General features: G+C 39.8%; 2 protein-coding genes across 15 annotated transcripts in view; one reads left to right on the top strand and one right to left on the bottom strand.

The window, feature by feature from the left end:
- Positions 1-16642, bottom strand: part of LOC133657486 (regulating synaptic membrane exocytosis protein 1-like) — a 273490-nt gene that overhangs the window by 12303 nt on the left and 244545 nt on the right. For 12 of the 14 annotated variants that reach the window (XM_062058859.1, XM_062058868.1, XM_062058864.1 and 9 more), the window contains 5 exons: positions 16107-16213; positions 11989-12107; positions 10770-10930; positions 10440-10654; positions 537-569 (listed from right to left, as the gene is read on the bottom strand). In XM_062058859.1, coding sequence (XP_061914843.1) covers positions 537-569; positions 10440-10654; positions 10770-10930; positions 11989-12107; positions 16107-16213 — 635 coding nt within the window. The remainder of the gene's footprint in view (positions 1-536; positions 570-10439; positions 10655-10769; positions 10931-11988; positions 12108-16106; positions 16214-16642) is intronic. The other 2 variants (XM_062058865.1, XM_062058875.1) reach the window with 1 other exon arrangement.
- LOC133657487 (transcription elongation factor 1 homolog) lies at positions 11081-11422 on the top strand. The gene has a single exon (XM_062058876.1). It carries the CDS (start codon positions 11125-11127, stop codon positions 11374-11376), a length of 252 nt encoding a protein of 83 aa, XP_061914860.1. The 5' UTR covers positions 11081-11124; the 3' UTR covers positions 11377-11422.

Below are 16642 nucleotides of genomic sequence, written 5' to 3'. Positions count from 1 at the left end.
AGGTTTAGCCGAAGAGCTTTGCACAAGTCCACCATTTTTATTCAGTTGTAGTCCAAAGTTGTAGTCAATAAGTTCCTTATTTTTCTCTATCCGCTTGTTGTGGGGCAGACTGGCTCGTACATGCACATGCATTCTAAAATCCTCCACTGTTGGCAATTCTAGTAAAAAGTATCATATCATTCTAATTTATAGCTGTGAATAGACTCGATATAGAAGCGCTAAAAACTACAACATGGCTAACGGGCTATACAACATTTTGACCAAACCACCACCATTAATATGTTATGTTGACTACAAGGAAATATTTTGAATGTGGAATTTTTTTAATAATATGACATTTTTAAAGTCTCCTTAAACGTAATCGTTATATGTAGATTGTTGGTTTGTTTTTACTTTAGGATCAATTTAGTTTGCGTATGCTGTCGACCTCCCTGATGAATACTCAACAACGATAAAGTGAGCTTGAATTTGATGGCTTTATCTTTCTTTCGATTTTAACTTATTATTCATTCTACTCTGTCTTTCAACTGGTTTACCTTTCTGTCTCTCTGCCGCCTTACCCGCTGCCTCTGAAATCACACACATAACAACAAAACCAATGAAAGACAACAAAAACCAAAGCACTGGAAACACAGATAAACCTATTTGCATGTGTAATAATACTCTTACAATTAAAGACATCATGCACACACACTACGCTATAGCACATGGCTGGAACTAACTCTCCATGGCAAACGTACAGGTGTCCACATTTTAAAAAAAATTAAAAAAATTTAAAGACATTGAATTTTGCTGCGTGACGCAGAATATTTAAAATGACAGTTTCCCCTCTGTGCCCCGATTCTTAAGCTGTGTCTGAGAAGTCGAGGTAATTTCCTTAATTGTAACATACACTGTTGTCGGAGTTATATTATCAGGTGGGATTAAAGATAACAATAAGATTGAAGAACTGAAAATCAACCAGTAATGGAGTGAAAAACCAGAAATGCAAACCCATCCATCCATTTTCTACCACTCGTCCCTTTTGGGGTCGCGGGGGGTGCTGGAGCCTATCTCAGCTGCATTCGGGCGGTAGGCGGGGTACACCCTGGACAAGTCGCCACCTCATCGCAGGGCCAACACAGATAGAAAGACAACATTCACACTCACATTCACACACTAGGGTCAATTTAGTGTTGCCAATCAACCTATCCCCAGGTGCATGTCTTTGGAGGTGGAAGGAAACGGGAGTACCCGGAGGGAACCCACGCAGTCATGGGGAGAACATGCAAACTCCACACAGAAAGATCCCGAGCCCGGGATTGAACTCAGGACTACTCAGGACCTTCGTATTGTGAGGCACATACACTAACCCTTGTTCCACCGTGCTGCCCCAGAAATGCATACATTTTGTGATAAAGTTGTGCAGAGGTTAAAGGATAAAGTTGGTCGATGTTGCTTGGGATCGCTTCAAAACGGCGTTCCTAAAGATACTAAATGACATGGCTCCCGTGAAAACAGTCAGGATCAAAGCCCGCTCGGAACCATGGATGAATCCGGACCTATTAGCTGCCATAAAAGACAGAGACAGAAAATACTCTGAATACCAAAAATGTAAAACAGAAGTAGAAAAACAACCCAATAATATCAACCTCAAATTACTCCTTTCAACTCTCAAAAAACAATGCAATAAATTAAGAAATAAGTCAACCAACCTGACTAAATCCTTAAAAAAAAATTATATTGACGACAAAATAGAGGAAAACACAAATAAGCCACGTGAGCTCTGGAAAATTCTCAACAACCAGCTTCCTGGTTGCAGCCAGAAACTTAAAACCAGACTCACCAACATCAGCATCAAGGAGGGTGACTCCCTCATTACAGACAAAATGGAGGTAGCTAGCAGACTTAACATCTTTTTCACCAGCATAGCCGCAACTCTTGTCAACAAGCTGTCCCACCACTCTGGTCGCTTTGGTGTAGAACACATTAAAGCCTTCTACAGAAAGCTAGGAGTATCCAACGATGATTTCAAATTAGAAATGGTCACAGCTGATGAGGTGTTTAAAAAATTGAGCGCGCTCCACCCTAACAAGGCCTAATATACATAAACGACATGTCATCGGCATGCGACTGTGAATTGTTTTGTTTGCGGATGACTCTGCCCTGCTGGTATCCGACAAGGACAAGTCACAGGTGGAGAAAATCCTCAGTGCTGAGCTCTGTAGAACTTGCACCTGGCTCGCTGACAACAAGCTATTCATACACTTGGGTAAAACGGAATCCATCCTGTTTGGGTCCCACATCAACCTTAAGAAAGTCAATGACTTCACTATAAAAGTGGGTGATATTGTTATCACCAGGAAAGATGTGGTCACCTACCTAGGTTCCATTCTAGAGGCTAACCTTTCCTGTGATAAAATGGCAACCAAGGTAATCAGAAAGGTTAACCAACGAGCGAGATTTCTCTACAGAATCTCCTCTCTGGTCAACAAAAGCACCATGAGGATTCTGGCGGGAACTCTCGTTCAACCCTTTTTCGATTATGCATGCACCTCCTGGTACCCTAGCACCTCCAAAACCCTCAAATCTAAACTCCAAACATCTCAGAACAAGCTAGTCAGGTTACTTCTGGACCTCCACCCCAGATCCCACCTCACTCCTACCCACTTCTCTAAAGTGGGCTGGCTCAAGGTGGAGGACAGAGTTAAACAACTTGCACTGAGCCTAGTCTATAAAATCCACTACACCTCCCTGATACCGAAGTACATGTCAAACTACTTCCTTAACGTAAATGACCGCCATAACCACAACACCAGGGGGAGCTCCACTAACCACGTTAAACCCAGATTCCGAACTAACAAAGGTCTTAACTCATTCTCTTTCTATGCCACATAAATGTGGAATGTGCTCCCAACAGGTATAAAAGAAAGGGCATCTCTATCCTCCTTCAAAACCGCAATAAAAGTTCACCTCCAGGCAGCTACAACCCTAAACTAACACCCTCCCAGTATTGCTAATAATCAAATGTAAACAATCAAATGCAGATACTTTTTCTTATGCCTTCCGATCTTTCTCTCTCTCTCTCTCTCTCTCTCTCTCTCTCTCTCTCTCTCTCTCTCTCTCTCTCTCTCTCTGTCCACTACTTGCTGTCCATATCCTACCCCCCCCCACCCCCCCCTCCACACCCCTGATTGTAAATAATGTAAATATTTCAATGTGATTATCTTGTGTGATGACTGTATTATGATGATAGTATATATGATAGTATATATCTGTATCATGAATCAATTTAAGTGGACCCCGACTTAAACAAGTTGAAAAACTTATTCGGGTGTTACCATTTAGTGGTCAATTGTATGGAATATGTACTTCACTGTGCAACCTACTAATAAAAGTCTCATCACAGGTTCCTTGAATTTGTTTTTTGGTCTTAAATAATATCTTTAGTGGCACGTACTGTAGTTATGTACCAGCTCGAATTGGAAGTTTGGGTTAATAGAATGATTTTGATTGTCCATTATTTCTAAGTGAACACGTATTCTATTATTTACAACCAGTAAACAAACTTTTGAGGCATCTGACATTGCCAGTCACATGCTCAGATCTTAATATGTGTAAGTCTAACAACAACAGAACATGGCTTTGAAGGACAGTAAATCAATTAAAAAATATAAGGTAAACTAGATGATTAAAGTACCATCCATCCATCCATTTTCTACCGCTTGTCCCGTTTGGGGTCGCGGGGGTGCTGGAGCCTATCTCAGCTGTATTCGGGCGGTAGGCGGGGTACACCCTGGACAAGTCGCCACCTCATCACAACACAGATAGACAGACAACATTCACACTCACATTCACATACTAGGGCAAATTTAGTGATGCCAATCAACCTATCCCCAGGTGCATGTCTTTGGAGGTGGGAGGAAGCCTGAGTACCTGTAGGGAACCAACGCAGTCACGGGGAGAACATGCAAACTCCCCACAGAAAGATCCCCGTAGAGCGGAAAAACAAGCTGACTTTATATGCTTAATTGTGTTTCATTGTATCCATTAAACCATATCCAGTCATATTTATAATCTGCAAAGTATGTGAAGCTAACGTCTAAACATCAAAAATGCCACAAATTCAGTCAGCAATTTGAATATTCCACTCCGAATGTCTTCGGTAGTTTCCGTATATTGACATCACTGGAGTAACACTTCTGCACTCTGACCATAGTATCAGATCAGTCATACTGGAAATACGCACAAATTAAAGAGAGATGTGCTGTCTAGCATTCACAATCCTTATGTAAGACATGAACACATATGTTTTTCTTTTTTATGCATTCTAAGTTGTAAATAAATAAATACATAAAATGTCCGCTAACAATGTAGTTAATGGAGGCTCTCTATTTTGCTCACAAAACCCTCTAAATGTGTGCAGTCTGCTGCTTCTATTTTTTCTGTTTCAGTTGCCCTTGTTTGATTGTTCCTGAGTGGAGCCGCAGCAGCACACCTGCAACTGTTTGACGATTAGTGCTTTACTTAAAGGGGAACTGCACTTTTTTGGGGAATGTTGCCTATTGTTTACAATTATTATGAGAGACATGAACACACATGTCTTTTTGTTTTTACGATTTTTAAAGATGATAAAAAACGCTTGGAAGTTGCGGCTAAATGTAGCCTTCAAAACCCTCCATCAACGTTTTATATACACACTCCAAGTCTCTATATAATGTAGGCACAGACACGTTCATAACAATATGTTTAATATTTACCGTATTTTGATCATTTTAATCAATTTCGGGACTGATTTCTTCCGCGCATTGATTTTTGTTTCCATAGCAGCGCAATTTCGACTTCCAGTGTGTTCTACCTCCGGATACAAAAGGCTTGTGTGTGTTTTAATCATGGCAGACTTGGTAACAAACAACAAAAACAACTATCTTCGGACAAATGAGGATTCACAACCTTATCTTTTTGAAGCTAAATATACTGAGGATGAACTACTGCTTATAGAAGCGAGCACGAAAAAGAGGGTGAAACATTGCAGCAGGCAGAAGTCGATAGTCAGGTGAAATCGACTTGAAGCTGCAAATGTGGAATTTGGAGACAAGCTATTTCGACATAAATGGCATGCTTACCCCAAATAAACCAGAAAAAACGTCCCAGACCAGCTGGACCAAAGCGACAACTGTCCATCGAGTGAGTCACACTATATATTGATCATGATACACGCAGCACGTCATGCATGTTATTACAACTACCGTATTTTTCGGAGTATAAGTCGCTCCGGAGTATAAGTCGCACCGGCCGAAAATGCATAATAAAGAAGGAAAAAAACATATATAAGTCGCACTGGAGTATAAGTTGCATTTTTGGGGGAAATTTATTTAATAAAACCCAACACCAAGAATAGACATTTGAAAGGCAATTTAAAACAAATAAAGAATAGTGAACAACAGGCTGAATAAGTGTACGTTATATGACGCATAAATAACCAACTGAGAACGTGCCTGGTATGTTAACGTAACATATTATGGTAAGAGTCATTCAAATAACTATAACATATAGAACATGCTATACGTTTACCAAACAATCTGTCACTCCTAATCGCTAAATCCCATGAAATCTTATATGTCTAGTCTCTTACGTGAATGAGCTAAATAATATTATTTGATATTTTACGGTAATGTGTTAATAATTTCACACATAAGTCGCTCCTGAGTATAAGTCGCACCCCCGGCCAAACTATGAAAAAAACTGCGACTTATAGTCCGAAAAATACGGTACAGCACATACGCTGTCCGGCTAGCTGTGTACAAACAAAACATGAAATGTGGGCTAATACTTTACAGATACTGTAATATGATTGTTCATGTTTTTCAGTCAGTACAGATTGGTGTCGTATCGCAGTGTTGTGCATTACAAACTCAAACACGTTTCGTGCTGACGTAGAAGCTAACTTATCTCTTGCCGTAGTTAGCTTTTATGACTAATACTGAAGCACATCGATGTGTTACTGCGCTAGGAAGAGAGTTCCTCAGTGTTCGCTATTACAATAACAATGTCGCTACAGTTTAGTTATTATATTGCTTACAGAACGTAAATAAAGTATTGGTTACGGTTTTTGAATGCATTTAAAGTGATTTAGCGGTAGAATAAAAAATTAAAATTAAAAATATTATTATAAAAAAGGGTGTAGTGCCATCTCCGGGTTGGGGAGGAGACCCTGCCCCAAGTGGAGGAGTTCAAGTACCTCGGAGTCTTGTTCACGAGTGAGGGAAGAGTGGATCGTGAGATTGACAGGCGGATCGGTGCGGCGTCTTCAGTAATGCGGACGCTGTATCGATCCGTTGTGGTAAAGAAGGAGCAGAGCCGGAAGGCAAAGCTCTCAATATACCGGTCGATCTACGTTCCCATCCTCACCTATGGTCATGAGCTTTGGGTTATGACCGAGAGGACAAGATCACGGGAATAAGCGGCCAAAATGAGTTTCCTCGGCCGGGTGGTGGGGGGGCTCTCCCTTAGAGATAGGGTGAGAAGCTCTGTCATACGGGTGGAGCTCAAAGTAAAGCCGCTGCTCCTGCACATCAAGAGGAGCCAGATGAGGTGGTTCGAGCATCTGCTCTGGATGCCACCCGAACGCCTCCCTAAGGAGGTGTTTAGGGCACGTCCGACCGGTAGGAGGCCACGGGGAAGACCCAGGACACGTAGGGAAGACTATGTCTCCCGGCTGGCCTGGGAACACCTCGGGATCCCCCGGGAAGAGCTGGACGAAATGGGCTTCCCTGCTTAGGCTGCTGCCCCCGTGACCCGACCTCGGATAAGCGGAAGAAGATGGATGGATGGATGGATTATAAAATACTTTGTCTTCTTAATGATTGTGAACAATAGGCAAAATTGAAAAAAAAAGTGTAGTTCCCTTTTAAGCACAGCAGTGTGACATGCTGAACGTCGGATTGTTCCTCAACCCTTGCCTGCATCTTGCTCCTTTTCCAGTTTCTTTGTTAAGCCTTTTTTGCCTGTTACCTGTTGCCTCTGACTCATGATTGTCAGATACCTCATGAGGTATTGATGATTTTTCAATACCTCATGAGGTATTGAACCACTAGAGCCAATTGGTTGGAGAATTTCTCAAATTTTCAATACAGGTTTTGGCATAATACACCACCTGTTTTTTCTGTCACGTTGAAGAAATGGCATAAAGAGGAAGATGACAATATATGTACAGAACAGAGGAGATTTAGTTTATTTTCTTTTGTTTTGTTTTAAGTGATTCTTTTTTTTCTTGACAAAACATCTCCATAATCCAGCTATGGATTTCTGGTGGCTGGTTAAAAATGAATAAATACAGAATGTGCTACTTTATGAAACGTAATGTTCACACTGATAAACACACTCGAGATCTGCCGTTGCCGAGAATTGAACCCAAGTGATGTGGCTTAAAAGGCGATTGCGCAAACCATTACACCAGGGGTCACCAACCTTTTTGAAACCAAGAGCTACTTCTTGGGTACTGATTAATGCGAAGGGCTACCAGTTTGATACACACTTAAATAAATAGCCAGAAATAGCCAATTTGCTCAATTTACCTTTAACTCTATGTTATTATTAATAATTAATGATATTTATTTTTGTGGAAACACTGATCATCTTAATGATTTCTCACAATAAATATATATAGAAACAGATAAATATCAATATGGAAAAATTTATTTTTATATTTTCTCTAAGTGCACATTTTTCAAATTGAACATTTTCAAATGATCACTTCTAAGACAGTCTTGTGGTATCACAATATCCCATTTTAACTAGCTAGCCACTAACATTTTTTAACAAATCATGAATTACTTTGCACCATGTTTGTACAAATAATAACTCATGTAAAATACAAAATTCAACTCTCAAATTTTTAAATAAATCATGTCACACTTTGAACTGGACACCAAATCTGTTATCTATTTCTTTGTCAGTTAGTGAAGACCAAGTCTTTAAAATATTTTCTTGTATTTTCAAATTCTATTTGAGTTTTGTCTCTCTTAGAATTAAAAATGTCGAGCAAAGCGAGACCAGCTTGCTAGTAAATAAATACAATTTAAAAAATAGAGGCAGCTCACTGGGAAGTACTTCTATTTCAGCTATTTTTAGAACAGGCCAGCGGGCTACTCCTCTGGTCCTTACGGGCACCGCGTTGGTGACCCCTGCATTACACTATCAAAGAGTCAGTGGTTGAGAAATTAGCAGTTAGCTTTTTAATTCAGAGCAGAGCAGTAACCGGTTCGGATTAAGTTTACCGTCATTCTTTGATTGTGTTGGCATTTTAAAAACAATTTTAAGTCTATAATATGTGTAACTAACCACAAACCTCAAGAGCCCACATTTTCAACGGGGCTTGGGCGGTTTATGAATTGTCAACTCTCATGGCAAAATCTAAACCGCATCCCGAAGCGGTCACATGGTACAACTTGGCAGCGAGGCTTCACACTACATGAAGCAAGCCCCGATATGCGCTCCGTGGAAACGCCCCCTCCATTACTCGACACAAACCTCGAAGCCTCTGCACATTTCCTCCCATCACTACCTCTGACCTTTGACCTCTTTGGCTGCTGGTTTGTCTTTTTGTTGCTACTATCATGCTGACAGCATTAATGTTTCTTTGTGACTTTGTTGGTTCCCGGTGACCTTCTGTCACCTGTGTTTTTTTGTTGGGTTTTTTCCACTCTCCCACAACCGAAAACAATGTCTGCAGGGAGACTTTTTCTTGTTAACCTTTCATGCGCATCATGATGAATTCTTTATACAAACGGGAAGATATGGACATCCTATCAGTCGTCATCACAATGAGAGCAGACATTGTACAGTAAGCTTCCACTTTATTATGTACTGTATGTAGTTTGTATTTCTTGTTTAGCACTTAGCAATACTGCTACATGATGCTTAGTGTTTCACTAAAGCTGGATCTGTTTAGCAGAGCTTCTAAAACTTGTAGATCACCCTCCTTCAAATCAGGATCAACAATATAAGTTTGTGGATCATAGTGTTTCCCAAAGTAATCGTTGTTGGCTCTTACAAAGTCTGCATGGTTTGCACTGTTGTTGGTGATAAAGGGATCTCCCAGTTTGCACGTCCTTTCTAAACAAACTAAATATAGACGCAAAACAGCTCCCGCAGTTAAGTTTTGGCCTTGCACAGTGTGTGCTAAATAAATATGTTTTTAATTGTCTCCTTCCATTATTGTGGCCATTCTGATGATTAGCATATATTTTTATTTTTGTATTTTTACTTTGCACGCATTAACTGGTTATCATTTGGAATGGGGACCAAGTTTTTGATCATGACTTGTGGGGACCACCCTTTCTACAGGTTGTGGAGGCATAAAAATAATGAGGTAAAATGCCCATTGCCCAGTTAGCTCATATACGTCTTTAAATCTCTGGATTGATGAAGTAATGTGCTGATCATTCTTACTGGGGACCCTGGGGAAAAAAGAGTTAATATGGTTCATGGGGACCAAATTTAAATAATTTTGCATAATTCACACAAATTTGTACGTGACTACTGAGGACCATTTAAAAAAAGAAAGAAAGTTGAAATGAAATATGACATGATCCTCAGAATACAGCACTACAACTGTCCTTTTATAGGAAGTTTCACCACTTAAATGTTAAAGCAAATCCTGCCTCTTCTGTGACATTACTGAAAACTGCTATTTAGCAGTAATGAAGTTGTACCAGCTACAGCCCAATGAGGGGGCTGCTGTGCAAATGTCTCACACTCAAACCAACCAGTAAACATGTTTTATGGGCCAAAGCTTAAAAATCACTTAGGCATCTTCAGAATGGATCTGACTATCATTTAAAAATGTTTCCCTTTAGGGGACCTGTTTTTTTGTCCCCATACCGTCAGAGGTCCCCTAAAGGTGACTGTGTAAACAGAGCGATGTCCCCATTAAGTAAGCATTGCCAGAACACACACACACACACACACACACACACACACACACACACACACACACACACACACACACACACACACACACACACACACACACACACACACACACGCACACACACGCACACACACACACACCAGAGAAAAAAGAACAATATACAATGTAAAGTAAAAACGTGCAGGAGAGGTTAAGAATACCGTAAGGTCTTATAAAGATATTCTAATTATTGAAGACAAACACTCTAAATGGATTACGCTCCTTATTTTGTTCACTTTGGAGACACAATCCTCTGAGCACAAGCTTAGTAAATCAGCTTTGCTTGTGCTATCAAATTTGCACATGTTTTAATACATGCAAACCTTTACTGTCGTAGATCAGGCCCATAGTATTTAGTACATTGCTATTTCCAACTTGATTGAAGCTCTACCATTGTTTAATTTGAAAACTTCCATTTGAAAAATTATATTTTATAGTGATTCTTTCTCAGTGTCTGGATTCTAGATTTGTTTTTTAGATATCTGACCTGTCTGGCTGAGCTGCGAAGTACTCCGACTGCGCCTCGATGGCAGGATGGCAACAACACGTTGGCTGAGGCTCGAGCGCCGGTTTTTGATCCCGTTTCCTAAGCTCCCGAGGGCGGTGTCGGATTGGCTGCCATCTGCATGCTCCATGCCGTAGATCTCGCCACTCACACTGGTGCTCTTCATCATGTGGCGACCCGTCACACGCATGGCTCGACTGATCAATCATTTTCAGAAAATCAATGACCGTTATTTCATATCAGTCAAATATTGATCCAGTCACTTCCTGAAGTCAGTGAGTCATATTTGTTGTTTGAATACAATATATGTACCTGAAGCGTCCTCGGGGTCTCTCTGACTGGATGGACATGTAGCTGGTGCTACTAATGCGAGAGGCACTGCTGGTTCGAGAGATGGCTGACACGTCGCTGACATCACTATCTGAGGACTTATGGGAAGCATTCTCGCTGCTCGTCCTGTGGTCCTTGTAGAGCTGCAGGAAACGAGCGTCATACAAACGATCTTTATTAAAGATTAGTAGAGTGCAAAATAACACACTTTATCAGAGCTTATGCCTCTGCAAATGTTTTAAAATTTGTCAACTGAACAAGTGCAAGGTAGAATGAAAGTTTGTTTCCTGGGTAACGCAACGTGTATCTCTCCAACCGCCGCAGCGTTTCTAAAAAGATGGGTCGCCGCAAGTCTAAGCGAAAGCCGCCTACTAAAAATAAGATGACTGGGAGTCTGGATTCTCACTTTACGTGTCCCTTCTGTAGCCACGAGAAGTCATGTGACGTCAATATGGATAGAAGCAGAAATACTGGAATAGTATCGTGTTCAGTCTGTTTGGAGGAGTTCCAGACGCCAATAACATACCTGTCAGAGCCAGTTGACGTGTACAGCGATTGGATAGATGCTTGTGAATCAGCCAATCAATAGCCCTGAAGGACCTAGACTTGTGTCCAGACTGGAGGAGGTTGGGACTTTTTTTCCTTTGTTTTTAAATGAAGGTATAATCACTGGTATGTGGACCGAAGGAGACTTTAGCCCAACACTTTAAATAAGACCCCAGTGTTTTCCTTTCTTGCAGTGTTACCAATCTTCTTTTTTAACCATCTGTCCTCAAATGTTTTTCTTTAATTTTATTTATTTATTTAAAGAAAAGTCTCGGTTTATATCATGAAACAGGTGTGGAGAAATGACTTGAATGCTGCACTCTGACCATTTTATTAGATACAGCTGCACAAGTGTACCTAATAAGGAGACCTATGAGTAAAACGTGTCAAAATAAATTATATACACAAAAAAAAAAGAAAAAAAAAGAAGAAAAATTGTCAACTGCAACATTCTATGAGGGTCATGTACTTCATTCATAGTACATGTTTTAAAATGTTGCAATGGGTGCCTTGACAGCTGCAAACTTTGATTTTACAAGCTAAGCTTATAATTTATATTGTTTTTATAATGTTTTCATTCATCCTCAAATTGTGTTTTCATACAAACTAATAACTTCCACTAATGAGAGTGGTCCAATCGGGATTTGAAACTGACCTCTCGTTTGCTCTTGAGGGCTCTATCGAGGTCCTGCTGGCTGGAAGTATTGGCAGCTGACATCCGGTTGGAATGAACCCTCATCTGGAGTTGACGGACTCGCTCCTCTGCTACCAGGGCTAGACAAACACAGAAAGAAAGCACATTTTCTAATACGGACTTCAGAGAAACTTTTTTCATGTATCACTAAGATAATCAAATGTAGTGGCCAGTGATAGTATCAACTGAGGATTACTGCAGTAAACCAAAGAATGAATACGTCCAAGTGCTTTAGATGTAGTTAATTGATTTTAATTATTGTCCATTCTATCAATTCAATGCCCATTAGATCCCCAGAAAATAAAATGTGTAATAAATGCACTAAGAAAAAATATTGTAAAATATTTATTTATTCAGCAAAGTGCACATTAATCTAATTGGGTATTTTTAATTAATACAATTTAAAAGATTAATTTGAATTATTTTGGATGCTGGACAAATAGCAGCTTCCATCATTAAACTATAATCATTTAAATCCCTCAAATGTTACATTTATTACAAAGTATTTATATTCCTTATTATCCCAACTATACTTAAATTTTGCTTTCTTTAAAAATAAATACATATTTTGTTCAAATTCACACTTAGTCATGGTTGGTTTTCATTCAGTCCAGTTACTCAGACCCCATCTGAAGAATTTGGAATATTCCACAAGTCACATGGTCCAAGTTGCATATCAGGGTCAGCAAGGCATTCTCTGCTGGCCTAACATAACCAGAAATCATGATCATAATTAAAGATAAAAGTCATTTCTCATTTACTTTCCCTAAATATCTAAAAGTATTCATATTCTCTTCATGTCATATTATGCTCCTTCCAGTGCTGTTGTTTTTAGGTTAGAGTTTTTATCCAATCAAAATTCAGCTAGCTTGTGTTGCCATGCTGTACCAAATCTGCCAGACGCCTTCAGAATCAACAATGCGGGAGTGTGTGCACTGTAAGTGAACGGGGACATACAGGTGATAGATAATTGCGATAGCCAATCAGATCACAAGTTGTTGTTAGTAAGGCCCTCTAGCTGGCTTCACATTGAACGTGACATTTACACGTCCTGTGATTGGATACTCACTGGTTTGAGCCGCGGCGGTGCTATGGAGTTAAGCAGACCGAGACCGTTAGCGGTTAAATTTGAGAACACATAGAGTTGATAGACAGTTGCAATAGCCAATCAGATCAATAGTTGTTGACAGTAGCCTATCTAGGTAGCCTGATGTTAACGAGACTGTGATTGGATACTCACTTGTCATTCCAAAGTGAGTATCCAAGATGCAATTTCAATCTACTAAAGTAGGAAGTGATACTCACTTTTTTAACCCACAAAGAAGGAGAACAAAACGTTGGTTAGGTGGCAGATATACTGTATATTTGCAAGGCCATTTTTAAGAAGGATATTTAAAGAGAAACTACATATTGAGAGATGATGTCGGCCAACCCCGGAAGATAGCTCAGCTGTTCCGGCGATGAAATGGGGAAATGCCCGCCACATCCACTCGAATCAACCGACCACGAGCAGTACCACTGGCTTATATGGTGTCGAATGGGTTCAACAAATTGTGAGTTCAAATATTTTATTTCTTTATTTTTTTCACGTTTAATATGTTTTTTGCAATTAAAATTTTGACAGTACCACATAAGATGTTTTAATTGCTGATGCGGGTTTATTGATTTTTATATGCGCCAGAAAATAACCTGTTTTGTACACTGTTGAGGTCTTTCAATGCGCAGTAGTGCGTAAATGTGTTTCTGTATAGTATTTCTCCAGCAATGGTCATGTGGTGACATAAATGATGGTATTTTGAGAGGTAATCATTGAAGTCGGACATCACTGAAGGCCTATGTGGGAAATGCAGGCCATGTAAGGTCAAAAGTATGTTAACGTGTTAATTTTGTTTATTTGATGATAATCTAAAGCAGCACTAAGTAGCTTTTCAACCTTCATAAAATATTTTCATAACTTTTGGGATTATACATGGATTTACAACTAATTGAATGACATCTTTGTCATGGCCAGATAGGGTCTGTATCGCTTTCACTGGCACTAAGCAACTTTGAGGAGGGTGGAAGAAACCCTCAACACAAAAAAACTACAAATGTGCGGACTACTTTACGGCATGCGTCACTCCCCTTTTTCCCATTTGTTACAAAGACGAAAGTCGATGGGAATACCTAAGTGCAATTACTGCTATCATGGCAGAAGCTGCAAAACAACAAAAAAAAAAAGAAAAGTTTTGTCTGAGGAGACAAAAAAAAGGGCGGCGACCCGGATAAAAGGACAGTCAAGGATCAACATTGGCCGGCTTGTAATCGCTGGCGTGAGCTCAAAGACAAGGAGGATTTCAGACCGATGCTGCCTTGGCGCTGTTCCTGCTATACTAGTAAGTACCTTTCGATGAGCAAGTCAAAATGATAATGCTAATGTTATTTATCGTAAATTTGCATGGTAACAATAAATAGCCACCAGCTTGTTAGTTTGCAGTTCCACACTGATATGACCAGCCACACAACAAACTCAAAAGTACTGCATAAAAAAAAAAAAAAAAAATGCGATGACTGCAAACCGCAAATATAAAGTTTGAGTAAAATATGTAGGGTCCTACTGTGGAAAGATCAGTCATACTGAATCACTGATGTATTATTGTGTTAGTTTGTATGTACGTGACATTAGTTTCTGACGATTTACGACGCTATGCGCTGGTCCTCAAGTGAAATGTGGTCTTCGTTCAAGCAAAACACTACCGCTTTGGTCCACTGGTGACCCCAAAATCAAAAGTTATTTTGTTGGGCTTGAACCAATAACTAAGGGGTTAAAATCTCAGAACAGCCTGGTTACTAATTCTTCCAATGTTGTTAAACTTGAAAATACAGTATATTTATATTTTGTTAGCTGAGTCACTGTAACATGCTTAATGTACACATGCAATCAGCATAAATGCCACATGGCTATCTTTCATGTATTTGCCTAATTATTTGCCAAAAATTCACTTCTGTTACACTGATTGCTGTTACTTAAATGTGTCATCTTGGCCAGAGAACCATAGATGGGCCAATACACATTCTGAGTAGTTAAATATCCATCCATCCATTTTCTACCGCTTGTCTCTTTTGGGGTCGCGGGGGGTGCTGGAGCCTATCTCAGCTGCATTCGGGCGGAAGGCGGGGTACAGCCTGGACAAGTCGTCACCTCATCACAGGGCCAACACAGATAGACAGACACAATTCACACTCACATTCACACACTAGGGCCAATTTAGTGTTGCCAATCAACCTATCCCCAGGTGCATGTCTTTGGCGGTGGGAGGAAGCCATGCAAACTCCACACAGAAAGATCCCGAGCCCGGGATTCATCTCAGGACTACTCAGGACCTTCGTATTGTGAGGCACATGCACTAACCCCTGTACCACCGTGCTGCCAGTAGTTAATATGTGTTATCAAATGTAGGGTTGAAAAAACACATTTATGCAAGTTCACAGTATATCGAGTGAGTTTTAACAAGAGCATTGCACTGGAATGACCCTTGCGCTGATAATATGCATTTTAGGTTCAACCAATTAAACAAAATGCATTTTAATTCCCGAAGAGCAATTTCCTGTCAAATAATACTAAAAAGTACAAGTACTCACTCATAAGTGCGTTGCACTTGATACATTGATACTGTACTTGTAAACTGTTGTAACTGACCAATAGTTTCTGTCCAACAGAATATGTTGCTGTGCTAATACAGTATTTGACACAATGTTCTTCACACCATATTGATACAACTAATGGTAAGTATTTTCTTTCACGCAAATTACAGGACGGCAATTTTTTTAATTTCTGACCATAAGGATTGTGAATGGCAGGCAACATTCCTTAAATATTTTTATGCCCATTCTGAGAATATTTTTTTTGTCCAGGGTATTTGTATATTTGTTTTTTAATACTCTAAGTCCAAATAATGAAAATATAAAACAGTAGCATATCTACTGAGGTTCTTTTTCATCCAGTATAAGGACCACTGATGTCCTCTTTTCTTCCATGCTCATTTAAACTAGATCATTGTTTGGCAGGAGACATGCATCCTGTACAAATGAACACTTACCTTGTTCTACACTGTTACTCTTTGGGGGAAGCTGGGGGAGCTGCCTCACTTTGTGAGCTGAAGATGACGTCACTGAAGAGGAAAGCGATGCACCTTGATGGTGACCCCTAGTATTATGTAAGAAGAAAAGAGACAGTCCAAAAGATCATGTCATGAGACAGAAGATGACCAACAAATGGAAAGAAAACTGAATTCTAAAAAATATTCATGTAAAAAAGCTGTACATCAACTAAATTGATGATAAAGAGCAGAAAAATATATATTTCTGGACACCCAAAACACAGACACACACACGAACACACACTCACAAAGAGCTGTGGGTGAAAATTGAATTATCTGGAATCAGTCTGCAAGTATTCTTGCACGTGTATTTAAACAACAAAGGTTGTCTGGGACAAATCAACATTTTAAGCAGAGAAATCGAACACTGGCCAACTGGAACTGTTATTATATCCACCCAGGTTATAAAACAAACTATGTGGTCACACAACAAATACACAATAAGCCCACAAACTAGATGCCTTGGGGCAGAGATG

Source organism: Entelurus aequoreus, linkage group LG09 (assembly GCF_033978785.1).
Source record: "Entelurus aequoreus isolate RoL-2023_Sb linkage group LG09, RoL_Eaeq_v1.1, whole genome shotgun sequence".
NCBI lineage: Eukaryota > Metazoa > Chordata > Actinopteri > Syngnathiformes > Syngnathidae > Entelurus > Entelurus aequoreus.
Note: the sequence above shows the minus strand (reverse complement) of the source record. Positions and strands in the feature narration are given on the sequence as shown.